At 33.2% G+C, this 22,790-nt stretch overlaps 1 protein-coding gene across 25 annotated transcripts in view; it reads right to left on the bottom strand.

The window, feature by feature from the left end:
* The window catches only part of LOC126724188 (putative disease resistance protein RGA3), a 60,825-nt gene extending 39,008 nt beyond the window's left edge, over positions 1–21,817 (bottom strand). For 4 of the 25 annotated variants that reach the window (XM_050428554.1, XM_050428547.1, XM_050428557.1 and 1 more), the window contains exons 1-7: positions 17,635–21,817; positions 17,431–17,500; positions 16,092–16,311; positions 14,866–14,942; positions 14,264–14,360; positions 13,908–14,016; positions 4,805–4,912 (exon numbers count right to left, since the gene is read on the bottom strand). In XM_050428554.1, the coding sequence (XP_050284511.1) occupies positions 17,651–21,277 (3,627 nt within the window). In that variant the 5' untranslated portion in view covers positions 21,278–21,817 and the 3' untranslated portion in view covers positions 4,805–4,912; positions 13,908–14,016; positions 14,264–14,360; ... (2 more) ...; positions 17,431–17,500; positions 17,635–17,650. Of the gene's footprint in view, positions 1–3,853; positions 4,247–4,375; positions 4,452–4,565; positions 4,631–4,804; positions 4,913–5,123; positions 5,222–5,408; positions 5,877–13,907; positions 14,017–14,083; positions 14,099–14,263; positions 14,361–14,865; positions 14,943–16,091; positions 16,312–17,430; positions 17,501–17,634 lie in introns of those variants that run through there. The other 21 variants (XM_050428551.1, XM_050428552.1, XM_050428558.1 and 18 more) reach the window with 20 other exon arrangements.
* Positions 21,818–22,790: the final 973 nt, after the last annotated feature.

Here is a 22,790-nt window from a genome sequence, read left to right as displayed (position 1 = left end):
AAATTTAAGAGATAAATGTTAAATTTTATTAATGAATTAGTATTATGCCTGTACAATGCATGACTTAATTAAAAATATATATATAAAAAATCAAAACTATATTAATAATTAGTAAGTCACATGATCTAAAACCCATTAATATTACGATGTATAATACATATATACATATATTAAGTCATTTTGTATAAACATGGTTTGTAATATATAAATTTTACATATTAAAACGTAAAATAATGATATATAATCAAAACAATTAAAATAAATATTATATTTATTTTATATTACATGAAACTCTTGCTAATCTAATTTTAGGTGAAGTAGAATTTTAAATTTCTTATAATTTAGGATATATATTTATAGTAAATTATCGGTAAAAGAGTTTGATTAACGGTAACTAATTTAATAATTAACTAGTCGCTAATTCGTGCTATGCATAATAACTTATATATTTGTGAGGTAAACCAAAATAATTTTATAAAATATTAAATTGATTAAGAAACTACGTACACCATTGCATAATTAGCTAATTAGCTCTCTTATGACTTCAATTTGTGTTATAATTTGATAAAGAAGCTATTACTTGTATGTGTAATAGTTCACAAAAAATTTGGCAGACAATTTTAGATACTGCAAAAAAATAACTCAAAAATTCATATATTAAAACTTTTGAAAAACCAAAAAATATTAAAGATTATAAATTATTGAAAAAAAAAATATGACTAAACAATTGAGAAATATAAGAGAAAGATAAGTTACATTCAAAAGAATAATCCATGGCTATAACTATTGAAATGAATCAAAAGATTCAGAGCCTACAAATTATAAATAATATATATGTGTGTGTGTATGTTATTACACAAATTCAGATGTTAAAACTTCAAAAATGCCAAAAAATTATATAATTAAGGAGTAAGTTATTGAAACAATTTAAAAAATATATGACTATTAAAAAGAGAAATATAAGAAAAAGAAAAAAGTACACAAACTCATAAAGTAATAAGTTTTAAATTTTAATGGGTCTAAACTTCAAACAAACCTTATCAACATATGACTCACACTAAAAAAATGTTGAGCATGAGCTAACGTTGAAATAATGAAAACCATACCTCCTCTTAATATATCATTTATAAGCTTTCTACCCAATAAATTAATATACTTTCATATCGTATGGTAAAACAAAAACATATGTAGTAATAGCAACCTTAAATTTCAATTATTGCAAACTTTTTTATTTTGTAAAAAACGATTAAAGAGAGTTTGGTAGTTCATATACGAAAATTACTTTTTAAAAAATACATGAAAAACCATAAAATGAATTTATTTATTTATTTATCTATAGTGTTCATGATTAACCTCACAAATTTGGAGATAAATTATCAATATTTGAGTTTGAGTTTAAATTAGATTTATTAGAGAAATAGTGTTTCACTCATTGTTAATTAGATTATATAAAAATAATTTTATTTAAAAAAATAATAATAATGTAATGAGCTCTGAAAAAAAAAAAAAAGTCAAAAATTTCGATTATATATATATATATATATATATATATATATTTCCTCAACCACCGCATGACAAAAAAAAAAAAAAAAAAAAAAAAAAGAAGCTGGCAGTCCACACCCCTACAACATAGGCTACACTACTACTTTCTATCTTCGTATTATTCCAACTACTATGGGTCCCATGCCAATACTAATCCTATTCATAATAAAAATACCGAAATATTTTTTTTTTTTTTTCATTCATCAAAAAACATTTCGGTATTTTTCTCAACTCTCAACTTAAAAAAAAAAAAACTATAACCATAAATCACGAAAACTAATCCTAATCCATGCCAATCCTAATCCTATTCACGTACACGTCATGATGTTTGAAACATCAAACCACGGAATCTATCTTTTTTTACCTTTAACCATAAAAAATACATGAAAAATCATAAGATTTTTTTTTTTTTAATAAAATAGTGAAGAAGAAAATAATATAAAAAGAATTCATATCTCTACTCAACTTTAAAAAAATATATTGAAATTTTTTTTGCTTTTATAGTGTTTATAATTAATCTTGTAAATTTTAGAATAAATTATCAAAGTTTGAGTTTAACTTTGATTTGCTAGAGAGATAGAGTTTAATTTCTTGTTAAGTTTGGATTAAACAAAAATAATTTTATTTAAAAAAAATAATAATAAATTTGAGATTAAGTTGAACTTATAAGAAAATAGAATTTTATTCATTATTAAGGTTAGTTTAAATAAAAATAATTTTATTTAAATATTATGTTGAAAAATTTTGAGACTTTATTAGTTTGAGGTTTTGATGGGAGAGAGAGAGAGAGAGAGAGAGAGAGAGAGTCCTATCTATTCTCCATATTTCCGTGTCAGCACCGGATTTGATTTTTGTACCAACCCCATATTTGCTTTCAGCAAAAGTGATTAGACCCACCAACGGTGTCTTGGTCTAGTGGTGCCAGGGGCTAGACTTGGTAGGGAGAACTACGGTTCGATCCCCCGCAAGCCCGTTGGGAGGAGTTTAAAACCTTAACCCCGGGACCCGCTCCGAAACAGGATTAGTCGGCCCAGTGGGTTCGGATACCGGTTGGGAAACCAAAAAAAAAAAAAGTGATTAGACCCGTGAATCAATAGCTACCAGGACAAACATTATCATCTCAACCTTATCTCTTTGTACTAGAATTATTGAAGCTTTTCAATATTTCATATTCGTCCTACTTTTGACAAATTGGATTCGATCCACTTGTGGGTTAGAATGAATCAGACAACTTAGCACTTATCCTTGTGGGCGGTATTAGGAAATTATTGCCGACATGTCACTATATCAAGAATGACTCAAGTAACAGTTCATCAAACACTATTTTGGATGTATCAGTAAATAATTCATAAATACCAACAGTCATTGTCCAGTCGTGGATTGAGATGCCATTAACAATTTAACTCCCTCTCTCACACACTATTTTTTTAATTAATTCTACTGTTTTTTACTTTTATTTTTTTATTTTTACCCAATGGTTGAGATTTAAAATTGTAACTTTAAACATTAGTCATTCACACCAATTGTACCAGCTACAGTACTTATTATTACTGATCTCAATCCATCTAATCACATAAAATGAAAGAAAAAAGAAAAGAAAAAAAAAAGAGAACAGTTATATGTGGTTTGGTCAGTATCAACAAAGCACAAAATCAAGAATTCCACAACAGCTAACCTAATTATGCCCAAAGAAAACGTTGTTTTTTTATTGTAAAACTTTAGACAGCTTTTCCTCTTTTCCTCTTGCTGAGGTGTCAATATTATAGTATTTACAAAGTGGAAGTGGGAAACCGAGTGTGTCAATATTATAGTGTTTAGTTTTTACAAGTCACGGTGACTAACGGCCCAGTCTTTGTAACTGAAAAGGCCCAGCCCACTCGTCAACTATGGGGGCCACTGGGGTTGGTGTTTTTTCTCCCTATGCCGTTTTTTGTGGGCTTGGAAAGAGCGGTGATTTGATGAGACTAACTACACTGATCTGCTGTGAATGTCATTGTTATTTAAGTAAACAAGTGTTATTCTCTCATTCTGTCCCTTTTTATTTGCAACTTTAGCGTGCTAGGAATTTTTCTAAATAGATATAAGGATCTTTTTGAAATATTATATAATTTGTGTTATGAGTGATCTTCAACCAAAAAAATAAAAAAGTAATGATGTATGAGTCATTTGTGGGTTTTAATTTTAATTTTTTGTTGAGAAAACTGAGTTTTAATTAGCTCAACAATTTAAAATCTATTATCATTGATAATTCGTTATCATTGAAGGAATATCATAAATTCAAATCTATCATCTCTAACCAAAAACAATTACGAGTGATAAAGTTTGATTAAAATTTTATTTCATTTTAAAAAATAATAATAATGGGTAACATCACCATTGAGTCAATTGTAGGTACAAAGATATAAACTCTATCCTTTCTGTGCAACAGCAGGCCTTTGAACATACAGAAAGGAAACAAAACAGAAAGAGATTCGCCTAAATTTTAAAAGATAGAGAGAAGATGATTACCATTGAGTACACTACTTGTTAAACGATTTCAGGGCCAGAAAGTTTTGAACAGGGCAGGTTCTTGAATTTTGTCTCCACAGCCAAAATTCAAGAAGCAAGGGCCATGGCTTTAGCAAAGAGAGAGAGAGTGCCAAATTACCAACCGATGGAAAAACCAAACGTTCTTAAACTTGAGTTTTGTTTTGAGCAGAACAACCTATTATATAAAAATGGACACAGTAAGAAAAATAACAGCATCTTCTAATCTTAATTGGTAGTCAAGCAAAAAGAAAAATCTTAATTGGTAATTTTCAATTGAGTAATAAATAGATAAAAATTCAATCACCTTTGAATTTGTGCATGAATGAACAAATTAGACTCATTCAGCCATTCTCTAGTTCTTCTCTGACTTCAAAGTCAGTCTTCACATCAACGATTCGACATGTGAGGAAGCAAATAAAGTATTAGTAAGCAAATATACGTTAGAAACTTTTATACTCCAAAAAAAATAAATTTAAATTTAAACACCAAAATACCAGTTTAGTAAGCTAATTCCTGCCATGTTAGCTGCCTGGTCAAGTGCTCCCTTCAATTTGGTATCCTAAGCAACAATATATGTCACTTCATTAGAACAAGTTTAGATGAAAAGATATAAATCGTTAGAATAAAAGAACAAATGATAGAACAGTTATCCTTTTTTATTCTCCTAATAACTTGAAGAAATCATGCGTCTTATTAAAGTTTTGAAGGGAAAAAAAGGGAAACAAATGATTACCACTGAGTTCTTGACCTTGCGCCAACACAGATAAATATTATCTCCAGATTTGTGAATGTCTACATCGGTAGACCTCAATCTTTGTTCTGCTTCTGACTAAAACAAAGTCTCCAAAATAAAAAATGAAAAAAATTTAAAAAATTCTGAGAAAAGAAAGAATTCATTCAACAATTATCCCATCAAAAACAGTAATTAAACCATTAGTTATTTTCTATATATCAATAGTTGAAATGAGAATTTTAAAATTAATCTTAATAGATATATAGACCCCCAAAAGAGAAAAAATAAATAAATTAAAGAGAGAGAAACAACGAAATACCTGCAAATAGGCTAATTCCTGCAATAGTAGTTGCTAGATTAATTCCTCCTCTGGAAGTAAACAAACCGACTCTGATTCTAACTCAGATTCTGCAATAACTAAGAAGCAACCATACACACATCATACTATCAATAGAATTAAAAGAAAGAAAAAAAAGAGGATGGATTACAGTATCCTAATTTTAAATTGGTTGAAAGTTTTAGAAAATGTCCAAAATATAAAAACCCTAAAAAAGCAGTAGTTGATTTTGAATTTGGGATTATAAAAAGATAGATGCATATATACCTGAATAAATTGTTATTTCTTGCTGGATTATTTGGGAAACGAGCAATGATGGATGGGCCAATCTTCACCGTTTGCCTCTTTGCCTTAAGAGGGGACAACCAGAAATATCTAACACTTTCAAGGAAGTGAGATCGGGAATTAGGGGCATGGAAGTCAAGTTAGGGCATTCGATAATCTGTAAGTGAGAAAGAGAAGGAGGAAATGATGGAAGCAAGAGATGATTATCATCTGAATTCCAGCTCTTGAAGATGTTGTGAGTTTCCCCTTCATATTTGTGGCTTTACATTCCACCATATCATCTCTTCCATGTCCCAAATATTTGATCTCAAGTCTTCTTCCTCTCAAATTGCTCAGCTGCTTCAATTCACTTAGCCCACCGCCAGACCTAGCCTTTTGCCTCACGAAAAACAGAGGTAGTGTCTCGAGAGAAATAAGATGCCCAAGTCCAAGGGGCATATGCGTCAATTTGCCACAATTACTAATGTCCAAATGCCTAAGATTGACCAACTTCTTAAGGCCCCGCGGTAATTCTTTTAAGTGAGCGACAACCACCGAGGTTTTACGCCGGCAAATTTAGTAGCGTGGTAATGGAATTACAGAGGAATTCAATATCTTCATTTTTAGAAAGATTAAGATATCTTAAATGTTTCAATTTCTCAATTGAATGTGGCATTAAACTTAGATTTAACTCACTCAAATCTAATGTCTGTAAATAATTGAGTTTTGAAACAAGAGTATCACAAGTGAAGTTACCCAAATTGCTCCCTACACTAGCTATAAGAATTGTTCGTAGCTTCATTCCATTATCCTTTAAAATTGAAAGTTTCCTTGATGAATCTTCAAGATCAAATGATACATGAAAAAAAAGAGGTGGGGGAAGCTGGAAACCAGTCCAATCTATTTTTTAAATTTAAAGAAGCCCACTAATATTGAATAATTTAAAGAAGCCCATTATTTTTCTGCAAACTTTCATTAGACATGGTTGAGCTTTTTCTTTTTCTTTTTTCTATACAAGCACAAAAATATCTATAATAAAAAAGTGTGCTTTAAAAATTTTTATTTACCCAAAATAATAAATTAACTAGTGAGTAATTCATGTAACACATAATATATTTTTATCAAAATATGATTGTTTATCTCTTTTTTTGTATGAATATGAAATCTGATAATTATGATAGTTATAATAATTATAATAAGCTTTTACTATGATTGACAATGACTTTGAATATGGAACCATCTATTCTAACATTTAATGAAAATATGATTTGATAATATTCAAATGAAGTGCTTAAATATAAAATAGAGTTTAAACTCAATTAAAAAATATATAATGGGTCTTGTTAATGGGTGTTCTTAGGGAAATTGTTAATAAACAATTTTAGGAAAATTTTAACATCTCTTTTATGAGAAATGTAAAAAGATGTCAAAACATTTAATTTTTTTTTCCTATAAAAAGTATCTTAAAATAGTCCCTAAACCAATACCCTTAGGGTATTTATTAACATTTCCCATATATAATTAAAAAAATGATGTGTAAACTTGTGAAGTAACAAAGTCTTATGTGACAACTATTAAAAAGTTAACAAAATGGTAAAGGTTTCAATTATATATATATATGTGATTAGATAATTATAAAAATAAGTTGAAAAAAAGCACATAATAGAGTCTCAATTTCAAACTTGTAATAGACTCTCATTTAGAACAAAGGTGTTAGTAATTTTAAAGTATTTATTTTGCATTATGAAAGCATGTTGTGGATATGGAACACTTGTGTAACACATCACAAACACAACATATAAAACCCAATTTTATTATTAAACAAAAAAAAAAAATTACATGATTAAATAGTTTTAAATAAATAAGCAAACTATTTGAAACTAGAGATCTAGGGTTTTAATCATATATACCAAAAACCAAAACGCTATAAAATAAATAAGCAAACTACTTTTATTTTTTATTTAAAAAAAAAACTAGTAATGGGATTTAAATCAAAATTGTAATTTTAAAATTATTAAACTTTGATAATTGATATAGAGAGTTTCACCTAGGACATTATGTTAGTAATTTTATTATATTTAAAAAGTGTGCTATATAGAAAAGCACGTTATAGAAAGCATAACACTTTTTTGAATTAGATGACGATAGCTTATATAAGACCTAACTTTCGGTTTATGGTACTCTACTCTATCTATGCTAAATTATTGGTTTTATTTAGAAATCTGACTTTTTAAGAAAATATTATCTAAGGCGGGTTGCACACCACATTCTGAAGGGCTATTCAAGACACCCTGCCCACTAAGGAAAATTTATGACTGTTGTTGATGATGTGCTAAAAATGGGTTGTGTAGTTGTGTGCAAGACAATGAAACAGTCCTTCCCACCTTGTGGCAATGTCCTCCATCAAGGGGAGCATATGTGGTTGGTGTCCAATAAGTATACAAAAGATATGCCAAAATACCCAGAAATATTTTAGAATGGTGTTTGAAAATGAGGTTGGGAATTACAGCAAAGAAGAGTTGGAGAAGTTTGTTGTTCTTGCATGGCCAGCTTTGGTACCATTGAAACACACGTACACATTTATGTGGTTAGTGAAGTGCAAACATCGATCATTCTACAAGATGCAACCAGATTCTATGAGGATTACAAAGCTCATATATACCTTGAAGACATCCTACATACATATAGTGATTCTCAATAGCAAAGAAAATGGTTCCAATGCAATCTGACTGGTACAAGATTAATTTTGACAAAACTATGTACTTTGGAAAGACCTATTACCCCAAATTTTGATTTCTATTGTTATGTCTCATGTCCTATAATTTTATTGGATAAAATGCAAACGATGCCTTTTATCAAATATATATAGGTAGATAAATAGCAAGAAACATCATTGCATTATTGGCAAGATGTTTCACTAGATGGAACAGGTAAGAGCTCATTGAATTTGAAAAACAAATACCAAAAACATAATAAATATGATTGATTTGTTTAAATATCTTAGAATATTTTCCAATTTATTTACTAATTTTACATTCCCACAATGGGAAAAAAAAATACTCAAAACATTAATTGGCAATGGCATACAAGTACAAAGATCACTCTACTTATAATCGTAAAAGCAACCCAATAAGACCGAAATAGACCGAGCAGGACCAAATTGGACTGAATATATGAGGCACTGTTTTACCTTCTTCATATCTATGACACAACTTATTTATTCTTTCTTCATTTTCTTCTGATTTGCAATATTTTAGTTTAACATCAATGAAAAAACGTTAACTAACAAGTATATTTCTTGTACCACATGGTTTTTAGGTTTCAATCCCGTAGTAGGGTCGGAAGCATTGCAAATATATATGATCATTAGATTAAGGGGATGGATTTGGCTTAATGGCTACAAAACTTGACAAAAATACACCAAATCTTATGGGGCTTGATATCTACTAAACAGACTCACTCACATGATAAGGGTCTTCATTTTTTGAATTGTAAAAGATGTTAAGGCATGTCCTTGTGGGAAAGATAATGAACACAACACATAGACCGCAAAAATTTTGCAGCAGTTGCATGGGTTATGGCAAAAATGTTAAGAAGGATGAAAGTTTTCAACTCATTTGAAAATGTTTTGGGTGAGGGTAGATTATCAAATACAACAGATTATTGTACTGAACTTACAATAGTCTACCATGGCACCTTTGAAAAATTATAAAATGAATAGAAATTTTCAAAACTTTTTTTATAAATGGCAAAACCTTCAAGGAGATAGCAACTTGAAGAGAAATCCTTTCCTACTACAAGAGACTTCTTTGTTACAAGGCCTAATGTAAAAATTAAATGAACCAAAAAAAAAAAAAAAAAATACAAGATTTGCCTTATTATTCTATTTTTGAACCTTAAAAACTTAAATGGCCAGAGAAATTTATAGGGAAGAAGCTAATAATACTATCTTTTTACTAAAGTTTTGAAAGCTCCTTGTTGTTATGGTCACATAGTTTGATTTCACACAAGCCTTTTTTCCTTCCAATTAAGTAAATTATGAGATCAATGCAACAAAGGTAACTCTAGTTCTAAAATGAGGGACCTAGTTAATCATTTATGCTTGAGTTCATGTCAATATCATCTTGCAATATTGTGTACAAACTACAAAGGCAATAGCAAAGTTGCTAGTTACTAGTCATTATGTCATTAGTCCAAATTAAGTAGCCTTTATTTAGAGGGGAATTGGAAAAGGGCAGTTATATGCTCACTGCAATTGTATTTCCAAAACCATTTCAAAGAGCGATTGTAGGGTCAACAATGTCCCCAAGATGTACTGTTTACTTCAATGTTTCTTTGAACTGCTGCTTCTAAGGGATTCATAAACTATGACAAGGGGATGAATCTTTTCTTGCTATATAGAATGTTTTGGAAAAGTTTTACCTATGGCCTAGGCTTCAAGTTAATCCAGCCAAGAGCAACATATTTTACATGCAGGAAAACACGGTAGCATTTTGTACTAGAACCATGCTCCTAAGAAGATATTTGATAATAGGAAGATTACTTGCAGAATGCAGAACTCTAGTTGAAAAAATTTCTTAAAAATAATTCTTTTTGACTGTCTTGAATTTCAGTAACTTTTGATTGTCCATACTGTATTGTATAGGAACACGTAGAAATAAAAGAAGGCTAAAAATGGAGCGAATAAGTTCCATGCAAGTTCCAACAATCTCAAATCTAAGAGGATAAAAATTAAACCAAGTTTAAAATTGGAATTTGCAGTTTCACTTTAGCACCATGCAATTCTAAATAGACTAATTTTGCTTCTAAGAGAGGGACACATGCAATACACAATTCATTTATACAAATTGACAGTGCACTACAAATTCCAATTGTATTAACAAGAAAGCAGGAAACATCATTGACAAGATGGTTCACTAGATACAACATGTTACAAGAAAAGCTCACTAATTTGAAAAGCAAAAAGATTTTTATTGCTTAAATTCCTTCAGTTTGTTGAGATGTGGAATTTATTTCAAGAGGATTTTTTTCATTATCGTAAATGTTGTACCTTGTGCACAAAGCTCCCACTTTTGCGGGGTCTGGGAGAGGTCATGGTAAGCATCTTTATCCCCAGTTGTTAAAAAAAAAAAAAAAAGAATAAGAAGAAAAGAATTACTCAATATTAATTGGAATACTGACGCAGGACAATCAGAACAAAATTGAAATAATGGAAAAATAAAAGATATGACCTAGGAGTCAGCACCTAGGCCTTGCTTGGAGTCAGCACCAAGCGGGGAAACCACTAGGAATCAGCACCTAGGGCAGACCTGGAGTCAGCACCAGACCAAAGAAAGACCAAACGGCCATTGTTTTCATTCATCAAAATATCAACTGTCTCCTCAAGAAGTATAATAGGTTGCTTATAAAGGATTACTAAACCCTAGTTCTAATTGGCTAGGAAACCCTAATTGCCTTATTACGAAAATAACCTTGCTTCCAAATTAAAATATTAATAGCCTAATAAACTACTAGGACCTCAAATATAAAAAAAAAATACAATTGACTTGCAAACATAAATAATACTAAATAAAAATCTTCTTGCGTCTCCCGCATCATTCTCCCCTGGTTGGAGAAAACTCGACCTCGAGTTTTAAAGCATTGAAGGATTAGGATGCTGACAAGTAACACTTGCTTCAAGTTTGGAATCACCTTAGGGAGCATAGGGAAAAGAAAAACCTTGAATTCCACCACATCAAACTCATTTGGAATAACAAAATCAATGCGTGGAATTAGTATAATCTTGTCTTGAACCTTATGAACCATAGGAAGCACTGTGGTTTTAACCTCTTCGACTTCACCAAGATGTAGATCTTCAAAGACTGTGGAGGGTTGATCAGAAGCACGTTCAACAACTTCAACTTTCACATCATGTGCACCCTCAAGCTTGCTAGGTAGTTTTTAAGTGGGTGCCATCATCTTTTCTAACTGGGCATTAATCCTAGTGATTATTTGCTCCCCCAATGTCCACGAAATAGGTGAAACATTATGATTTGCCTTTCTTACAATAGCAAAAAGTGAACTGAGAAGATCCAAGGAAATGTCTTCACTTTCATCTATGACCAGATTCATAATTGTCTCTATAGCTGAAAGTACAGAAGGTGGATGGTTGGACCTAATTATCTTCAAGAAACTTTGAAACATTTCAACAACCAATGCATCACACTCAAGATCCAGCATCACCAAGCATAACTTGACCTTTGTAATGGTATCAAGAATTGAAACCACCTTCTTATAAGAGCGAGTAGACACATGAGGCATATTTTCAAATACTGCCACAATAAACTGAAATATTTCTTTCATTTGCTCATCCTTATATGGGGCATCCAGTGCTGTTATCCTTGTAATCTCAATAATGCAAGATACAACTAAGACCTTCACATCCATTTCAGCATGTCTCAAAAGTTTATTAGTAATCAATGCCTTCACTGAGGGTAAAAGTGCATCTCGCATTGATTTGGATGGTTCTTGCTCCACATATGCTAACAAATTTTCAACTTTATTAAGAAGAGTGAGAAGATCATCAATGGAGGAAGGAGGGTTAAGGAGTCTATTCCTAGCCTCCTTAATTTGCTTTTCAAATTCTCTATCTTTAAGCTGCTTCTCAAGCTTCCTATCAAAGGAAGTCATTTTCCAGCTCCAACTTAGAGGCACAATACACAAAGACTAAAACTTAATTTTCTGCCTTTTTTATTATTTTGGTCAGGCAATGTTTCATGGTTCGGTATAGTACTGGGTTGTCAAACAATAGGCTCAGGCTTGCATTTGTTAGGAAAAGGGGCTGATGGGCGGACTTTTAAAGGGAAAATTGGGCCAGGTAAAGAAATTTTTTTTTTTTTTTTGGAAGAATGGGTTTAGACAAGGCTAGGGGGTTACCTCATGAGATCGGATTGATGGAGACTGATGAGATTGCGGCAGCGTGACAATGGGCAAAACTGAAATCATGGCAGCGCAGAACAGAGGTGATGGTGAGGATCGAAGCTGCTGGCGGTGAGTCGCTGCAACTGGGGCTTGCGAGTGTGTGCAGCGGTAGTCACGGCAGCAAGCGAGAACCGATGGAAGTGGTTCTCCGGCGCGAGGAAGACCAAACGGTGAACCAGGGTCAGCGGTGATAGAACTTCTCTGTCTTCGTGGTTGCAACTAGTTTGGTGATTTGAGTATGGGCTCAGGATCTATGGCCGTGGGGTTGGCGTCTTGGAGTGATTGGGATGATTGTGTCATATTGGCAATGGTGGCGATATGGTGGTGGTGCTGGTAGGATTTTTTTTATTGTGGGGTCTTCTGGTGGTGGTAAGAAGTAATGGTGATTAGGATTTCTAATGGGTTGTGACGGTGGTTCAACAGATTTTTTTTTTGGTTCTGGATTGACTGCGATGATACTTCAAACAGATCGGTGTTTGCTCTGATACCAAAACTGACGCAGGACAATCAGAACAAAATTGAAATAATGGAAAAATAAAAGATATGACCTAGGAGTCAGCACCTAGGCCTTGCTTGGAGTCAGCACCAAGCGGGGAAACCACTAGGAATCAGCACCTAGGGCAGACCTGGAGTCAGCACCAGACCAAAGAAAGACCAAACGGTCATTGTTTTCATTCATCAAAATATCAACTGTCTCCTCAAGAAGTATAATAGGTTGCTTATAAAGGATTACTAAACCCTAGTTCTAATTGGCTAGGAAACCCTAATTGCCTTATTACGAAAATAACCTTGCTTCCAAATTAAAATATTAATAGCCTAATAAACTACTAGGACCTCAAATATAAAAAAAAAAAAAAATACAATTGACTTGCAAACATAAATAATACTAAATAAAAATCTTCTTGCGTCTCCCGCATCAAATACAAGTACAAAGAGCACCCTGATTATAATCAAATCCAAGTAGCAAAAATTATATGTACTCAACATGCTGAAATATTTGATACAGTACTCAACATGCTGAAAATTGGAAATTCAACTTTCCTGACGAAATGAAAAGATACATTTAACTGTCCTCATATATGTAGCAAAACTGTCGAAGATGACTAATACTTCTCCACAAGGATAGCTACTTAATAATACTCTTTGATCAGTGATTCACCAACTACAAGATCGATGAATAATCTCTCCAAAATCTGCTCTTTGATCAACGAATCACCAGCTAGTCCTATAGGTGGCAATCCAAACAGGCACCAATGTGGAGTAATGTTGCCAAGCACAGAGGAAGGCAGTTGATGATAAAGGCCATGATGAAAGGGGCCCCAACTAACATAGGGCCCTTTCTATGATATGTGATCACTAAATTTTATGCTAATGTAGAAAGATTGTTGGGAAACTGATACTATAACATGAACACACACCTAGCCTCTGCACAAAATGTAAGTGCTCAAGTCTCATATATGTAATTGCCCATGGCTTGGAATATTGTGGTATCCTACGCAGCCTTACGTAGAATTGAAAGACTACTTCAAGGATGACTAATACCATGCTATGTAGAGATAACAGCACACCGAAAGAGGTTCTTTGTTGTGGAAGTCTCAAAAGCCATCTCAATAGAGCAAGCCCCAATTTGCCTTGCACTTGAAGTTGTCAACTGAAAAACAAATTTAAAAATTTGTAAGAGTTTTGCAGATGATGTCAACTGAAGTGAGGCGTATTACTCAATCTATTGAAAGATGATGCTTCATTTTTGTAGAGTCATCTTTAATTTTGCCACACTCTCCTCTGTGTTATATACAGAAACACATAATTTAGAAATTCAACAAAATTGAAAGCTCTTAAAAGAGAACAACGAAAAAAGAGCAAAACTGATCAAGATAGAAGTTTAAGGATTTAAGAACCTATGCAACTAATGGGGTGAGATCCTTCTGGTCTAGGTTAGAATATTTGGGGCACCAGCAATCTTATGATCCATTACCGCCTCCTCAATTCATGTTTCTGATAGTTTGAGAAAGAAAAATTGGCAAAAGTATTCATCATACATTTTAGAAACATGAAATTCCCACATGATTATAGCTAAATAATTAAATTAAGCAATTTAAATCTCTTCTATACATCTGGTGTACTAGGGTTGTGCCCCTTTTGTACTTTTTTATCAAAATGCTTACTCGTTAAAAATAAATGTATATAGTCAAATCAAGTAGTTTTGGCTACCAAATGTGTCAAAACAATAGAAAAGAGTGAACCGAAATGGAATATATATCACCACATTGTTTAGGATTATAGCATGTACATAAATTGAATAGTATCAATACTTAAGCCTTATAGTTTAGTGTTGCAATCCATTCTACAGTAGTTAGATTTTTTTTTTTTTTTTTTTTTAAATTTATAAAATTAAAATTAAAAAAAAAAAACATTTAAAGAGATGAATAAAGAAAAAGAAGAAAACAAAGATCATGATGATATTTGATAGCTTGTGAAGGATGCAGCTTAATTAGTATACCTGTAGAATCTTAGGTATATTTCTTCAGCAAAAGGATATTAATCTCTGTCCCATCATATGGTTTTTCTTTTTCCTTCCTGCAGAAATTTGGGATTTTAGCCATCATATACCTATTCAATCCTTGTATCTTTCTAGTAAGTGGGACAACTGGAGATTCACAATCTCCTTAAAGTGGTGAGAGTGCGACGCAACTATAGCCCTTAATTAGGGCAATGATACCATACTATGGCATCTGAGATTACAAGGATTCAACTGAGATGAGCTTGTTGGTCACTCCAAGAAAGCATTGAACTAGAACAAAATTGAAAGTGAAGTTGTGAACATATTTGCAGAGTAATAGATGTTGAAATCACTCAACAAAAGACCCCAGATTTGGATAGCATGAAAGTCATGAAAATGACTTAGTTATTGGTGTATGATTTGGCTCTTAAATATAGAACTACATCTCCAGGGAAGATTCCTTTTGGGAAAATTGAGAAAATCTAGGTACCTTAAATTAATATTCGGCCAACCAGTGACATGTAAAATTTTAAGCAAGTGATTTTCAAATTATCCTAATAGGAAAGTTAAGAGACACTTTGACATTGGGTAACACTTTTTTCCTGGAAACAAATCACTAGATCATTCCCACCCACTTCTATATGTATGTTAAGGCAAACATTTACAATTATTTTCAACCATTTTACTTTCTACCAACTGCATCTTTGAGTTGGTTTGACACATGCACTTATGGCACTGGAGTCCTTCCTTTGAATTGATTAATCATTTAGTGGTCCTTAATTTTAGCTTCCAAATCACAAAAAAGGCTAACACATAGAACTAGTCTGAAATGCTTAATTTCACATACTACATAGATTTCTGGTTATAATTACAAAAGAAACAACCTTCAATTCAAACAGAAACATCTACACAAAACTATCAAAAATTGGAAACAACTTCCGCTCATTTTTGTAAGAAAATGCATGTCTTTTAGTATTAGAAAAGAATATAATCAAGGGCAAGTGGTAAAGAGTAGGACTGTATCAAGCTACTCCTCCCTTGGTGAGATCAGCACTGGATAATATAGAACCAGCCAATTTAACCATATATTATTAGATGAGTGGCGAATTACCATCTAAATAATCTACAAGAAGAATGTTGATATGGTTTCCTATGTAGTCTCTTTGCAGTTGGCACAAAAATAATAAGGTAAGAATAACTAAAATGGTCTACAAGAATTGGCTTACCTCTGCATCGCTTTGCAGCAAGTTACTCCATCTTTGGGACATTTAATAAAACTCCTTCTCTTACCTGTCTTGGCTCAACCGTCAGTACCCATACTACATCTCTTTGACTTAAAGAACTCCAGGAACTCTATCCATCCATCACACAATGCCCCATACTTGTAGTGATTAAACTCATTAAAGAAAATAACGTGTGCAATGTGGCCCAATGCTTGGACAGAGGCTGCACAACAAAAAGTTAAGAACCAAAGACTATGGCTTTAGGAGGTAGAGAAATAGACAAAACACCAACCACATAGAAAATGAAAAGTTCCTAAACTTGGCTGCTGCTTTGAGCATTAATAAATCATCATAAAACAATAGGTAGAGAAGTATCCCGAATAAAGTAAGAAAAATAACGGTATCCTCAAGTCTTAACAAGTATTTAAGCAAAAGAAAAATCTTTATTAGTCCTTTTAAATTTAGTAACTGGTAAAAAATCCAATCCAATTTAATTGATCTCTGTATTCTTTTTTTAATTTTCTGAACGGGCTATTATTCTTTGACTTTAAAGTCAGTCTTCAGATAAACAGTCTTCAGATAAACATGTGAGGAAGCAGACAAATATTTCAGTTGAATCATGACAACAACAAAAAAACTATTTTAAGTCATTGGTTAGACAATGCAATTTCAGAACTAACCATTGGTTTATTAGCTTTTAAACTTTAAAGTTGTACCCAATGCACAAAACCCCCACTTTTGGGGGTGTTTGGGAAAGGTGAACTAGAACCATGACCTGACACTTTTTTTATATATATAAATGAGCATACCTTCATGATAAGCATGATTCATGCAAATGAACTTACTAGAAAAGAATTGATAAAAAGAACATTCTACCCCAATTTACTTTGATGAGCAGTTAGTCAAGTAGGGGAAAAATAGAAGCTGTAGCACGTTCACGTTGTCTTAACAGCATTAGTTTGTTTGTCCATTACTAAACAAAAGGTAAGTAAGTGTCACAAAATAAAACATGAGATAGTTGCTTGTTTTAAGGGTATTCCACAGGGGTGGCATCTGTAATTGCCTAAATTAGTTTTAGTAGATCTACAATGGAAACTTTTATAGCTCCACCACCACCCTCAAAGTATAAACCAAGTCTGCAGTGTTAGCCATATATGTCATTACATCACCACAGTTTTAGCCTTTTAGGTACAAAGATATAAATCATTAGAATTAAAAAAAAAAAAAATCAAAGAATTTAAATTGTTCTTTTTTCTTGTCCTAAAAATTTGAAAAGAAGTGTAAAATTAAAATTTTGATGACAAAAACAAAAAAGGAACAAAAAAATAAAAAAGGTTATTACCTCCGAATTCTTGTCATATTGCACAATTGCAGTTTTTGAATAGGGTCTGAATTTTGAGCCCATCTGTTCCCTGCATAAGGAGTCATATGACTGAGAAGTCCCCAAAATATCACAAACCTCAACAAGCATAAAGAAGAAGAGAAACAGTAAAGCATCCTTATTTTATTGTCTATGAAAAATTGGGATTAAAAGATAGATGTTCACCTAAAGAACTTGTTTCTCATTGCTTCGAATAATGCAGTTTCAAGTTTGGGACATGAGCAATCTTGGGCCAATCTTCACCTATTTGCCACTGGCATCTTTGCAGTAAAATGGGACAATCAGTAATTATTAGTAATTGTAAAGAGGTGAGATCACGAATCCCTTGAGGCAATGATGTCAGATTATGGCATTTGTCAATTACAAGACCTCTTAGTGATGTGAGGTTGCCTATCGACTCAGGTAAAGCCATCAAATTAGGACAACTTTCAATCTTCAGAGATTCTAAAGAGGTGAGATTGCAAATTTCTTGAGGCAGTGACGTCAAATTGGGCCATTGCCCAATTGTAAGCACACGTAGTAATGTGAGGTTATCTATGGACTCAGGTAAAGCCATCAAATTAGGACAATTTTTAATCTCAAAAATTTGTAAGGAGGAGATATTGCAAATCTCTTGAGGCAGTGACGTTTGATTGGAGCATCCAGAAATTGAAAGATGATGTAGTGATGTGAGGTTGCCTATCCACTCCGGTATAGCCATTAAATCATTACAATTAAGAATTTCGAGTTTTTGAAGAGTGGTAACATGTTGAAGCCCATTTGGTAGAGACACCAACTTTGGAGTTCCCCAAAAACGTAGAGAATGGAGGCTCCGAAGGCCTTGCCATTGCATGCCATCATCTTCGTCATTTACCAGAGCCAGCTCATTGCAGTCCACTATGTTCATCTCTTGAAGAGAGGTGAGATGTTGAATACCTTTACAAGGAAGAGACCTAAGTCCATGGCACCGATAAATGAAAAGTCTCCGAAGAGAAACAAGGTTTTGCAGCCACTTCTCTGGAAGAGATTCTAAATCATTAACCCCTTTTAAATACAAAAAATCTAATTCAGAGAGAGGAAAGTAGCATGAGGAGGATGTTGATGTTGATGGTCTCTGTTTATTCATTGTTTGCTGCAATACCTTCAAGCTAGCTTCCCACAATTTCAGCTCTACTTTAAGATATGGAAACAAGGGCATGAAAGTAAGATTAGGGCAATCTTCAATCTCCAATTTAGAGAGACGAGGAAATGATGGCAGCAACAGATGGCCTGGCCCATCATTATCATCTTTCCTCCACCATCCCTTCAGATTAGGGCATTTATTTATTTTGAGAGAAAATAATGATGGAAAGAACGTTGTTATTGAGTAACCTAACACATTACTAACAATGTCTTCTGATATGTATTGAAGTGCTTCCATATTTACAAGACAGACAGAGTTGAGAAAAGGGAGTTGATTTAATGGTGGGAGGTGGTGGCATCTACAATTACTCCACAATTGCAAATCGACAAGATTAGTGAGCGAAGAGACCCAACTTGGAATTGTAACACCCATATAAAACGATAATTCCAACACATTAAGATTTGGATGTGGCTGGAGACCTTCTAGTGACATTTCATCGTAACATTCGGTTTCTCCAACCAACTCTATGTTCCACCATAATTTCAGTTGGTGAAGATGTTGTTTCTCCTTCATATTTGCAGCTTTACATTCCATCATGTCATCTTTTCCATGTCCTAGATTCAGAATCCACAGGTTTCCTCCCAAATTGCTCAGCTTATTCAATTCACTGAGCCCACCACTCGCCCTGGCCTTGACACCTCCGCCTCTCACAACAAAATATGGTAGTATCTCAAGAGAAGTCAAATTTCCAAGTCCGTAAGGCATATGAGTCAGTGTAATACAACCAGAAATATCTAGATGCCTAAGATTGACCAGATTTTTGGTGTCCCTGGGTAATTCTCTAAGTGCACGACAATTCTTGAGCTTCAGTGTTTGCAAATTCAGCAGCATGACAATGGAATTAGGGAGAATTTTAATGCAACCATTTTCAGAAAAATCAAGATATCTTAAATGCTTCAACTTCCCAATTGAACTCGGCATTTTTCGTGACCGTAGATAGCTCAAATCTAGTGTGCGTGAATACTTAAGATTTGAAACGAGCGCATTACAAGTAAAGTCATGCCCTCTTCTATGTCCAAGAACTGTTCGTATCCTCTTTCCTTCAAATTTGATGATTGGAAACTGCTTTGATGAATCCAAAAGATTAAATGATACATGACGAACATTTTCACCAATATTTTCCTCAGTTGAATGTAGTACAGTACATTCAGTTCCAGCCACAGAGATTGCAAGATCATGCATGAGATCATGCATTTTGCACCATATATTGCCCCTAAAATCTTCTCCAACATCTTGGAAGAATGACCTCCAAAGTAATAACATAAAGTACTCTCTACCAACATCCTTAACACGTTGCTTTGGATTTGACAACTTAATAAAACCTTGGGCTGCCCAAAGATCAATCAATGTCTCTACATCAATCTCGTAATCTTTTGGAAACAATCTACAATAAGCAAAGCATTGTTTTAAGTATGATGGAAGATGATCATAACTCAACTTAAGCGTTGATAAAATATTATTTTCTTCTCCTTGAGTTATTTTTGAGAGTTCATAATTCTTGAAAGATCGCCACTCATTTTCAGAAGCTTTGGAGTGTAGCAAGCTTGCTATTGTTCTTATGGCAAGAGGTACCCCAACACATTTTTCCAAAATCTCCTTTCCCAGGCTAATAAAGGCTTGGTTCTTTGGCAGTTGGCCTTGTCCAAATGCAACTTTTACAAACAAATTCCAAGCCTTTTCTACAGGTAGGCCTCTTAGAGCATACCATGAAGTTGTCCCTGTTATGCTTGCCACCATTTCAGAACGAGTGGTTACAACTATCCTACTTCCCCTTGCACCTACCATTAATAAATTTTTCAAGAGAAGCCATTTAGTATTGTCCTCATTCCACATATCATCCAAGACAAGCAAGTACTTTTTTCCACTAAGTTTTTCTCGAAGCTGATTTTGCAGCATCTCAAAGCTTTCTTTAAGTCTCTCATCTGTCAACTGTTCTAAAATTTCTTTAACAATTCGTTTTACATCAAAGATTTCAGAGATACAAACCCAAAGTTTTAGCTCAAAATTTTTGTTGACACTTTGATCATTGTAAACCAGTTGAGCTAGTGTGGTTTTCCCTAATCCTCCAATACCAACAATAGGAATGATAGAAATATTCTCTACAACATTGTCACCAAAAAGAAGTTCGATAATCACTTCCTTATCATTCTCTCTCCCAACAACTTCATCTTCAAGAACAAAAGAATAAGTTTCTCTGTCCCTACTCATGACTTGTGGCTCAATGAAGCTTTGAATAAAGTGGAAATCCTCCTTATCTTTTGCAATGGCATTTAGTCTCTCCCTAATTGCTTTTATCTGACGACCCATCTTAGGACTAAAAGCAATACGATTAGAACTGGAAGAGAAAATGCGTACCTTCTTCTTTCTCATCACCTTGTGCCGCAAAACTTGGGTTGAGAAATCATCCAGCAAGTCATCAGCATCATGGAGAACACCTTTGAGCTTTCTGAGCCAATCTTTGATCTGATGATTATGAGAACTCTGCTTTTCTGCATCAAGAATCACAGCTTGGATTGTGGAAACTGTGCTTGTTAGTTTTTCAATCTCAGTTTGAACACAGAAGGCCAGTTTGACCTCTGGGAGAGTGAAGGAACCCAGCAGTTCAAGGACTTTTCCGGCGAGGTGGAATAAAGCTCCTTCCGCCATAGTTTTTGTTTCTTTCTTTCAGGAATATTATTAAGATCAGATGGGTTTGTGAAATAGTGAAAGTGATGAGAGAGTCTTTGTCGTGTTCTTCAGCTTATAATTGCTACATCACTGTTTATATGCTTTACACTTTACACTTTAAAGTAATCTACTAATCTTGTTGACCACTTTCCTCGTACTTTTTGACCTTTGTCACTGTACGAATTATTTTGATTTTCTCTCATAACATTTACAAATTTTTATTTTTATTTTTTTAACGTTACTTGCAGTTTTTTACCCAAATTTTTTTTTTTTAAACAAATGTTACTTATCATTATGATTGTGAATCTTTTTTGTCGATGCCTATGCTAATGTGTTAATATGTGTTTCGTTGGTTCAATTTTTTTTGAGAAAGAAACCTGCTTATTGCTTTTTATTTCATAGAGTTGGTTCAATTAAATCGTGCTATGTATTTTCATTATTATATTTTTATTAAAAACCTTAAAAGACTAAAATAATTTTAGTTAAAAATTACATACACTAAAATATATATAGTTTATTTTTGGGGAAAGTATAAAAAAAAAAAAATCCACAGTTTTATCCTTCGGTAGACTTTTAAATTGAACTAGTTAAATTCCAAACATTCATAAATATAGATTTCATATGTGATAGTGGAATTTGTTGGGTATGAAAGTCAGGGGTTTAAAATGTATCATTTAAAAGTGTGGGTTTAAAATATCCTACCGATAAAATTTTGCCTTTTTTTTTTCTTTTACGACATTTTCTAGGCATCCAAACAAAGATTAAATTTTTGGGCACCCAACTACAGCCGCTTCACCCCAAACAAATGATCAAGATTGTATCTCAATGAATAACAAACCCCAAACAAATGATCAACACCATGTCTCAATGAATAACAAACCCCAAGCAAATGATCAACACCTTATTGATGGTCTCCAAAGACAAATTCAGCAATGTTGCGACCAAGTTCACTTGAAGGGTTGAGACTTGAGAGTAACCGAAAGGTACACAGGTGGGCCCTAACATTTTTTTTTTTTTTTGTCTCAAGGTTGTGTTAATGGGCACTATAAGGGGCCCGTTAACACTCAGCTTTATGTCAGCATTTTGGCAGCTTTATAGGTTATGAGATCAGCTTTATATATTGCCCTTCTTTTTCTCCCATTTATCTAATTTTTTTATTAAATGAAACTCACATTATTTTAATCTTAACAAGCACCACACGAGTGCTTGTTAACATTTACCTTTTTTTTTTTTTTTGAGAAAGAAGACATCAACTTTATTGAGAAGAATTAACCATGATCAGTCAGAAATACATAATCCGTATGTGGAGGAGCATTCTCAGTCCACACCGAAAAACCTCTAACATGTCTAGCATGTTTAGCTAGGTTATGCGCTACAATGTTACCAGAATGGCGAACATGGGAAAAAGTTACACAACTACTAACCACCAATAGGGACTTTGCTGAGCTAAGTATGTGACCATAAGTTGACAAGGACGTCTCTTCCGACTTCA

Source organism: Quercus robur, chromosome 4 (genome assembly GCF_932294415.1).
Source record: "Quercus robur chromosome 4, dhQueRobu3.1, whole genome shotgun sequence".
In the NCBI taxonomy this organism is placed as follows: Eukaryota; Viridiplantae; Streptophyta; class Magnoliopsida; order Fagales; family Fagaceae; genus Quercus; species Quercus robur.
The sequence above is the reverse complement of the archived record's forward strand: the minus strand, read 5'-3'. Positions and strand labels throughout refer to the sequence as shown.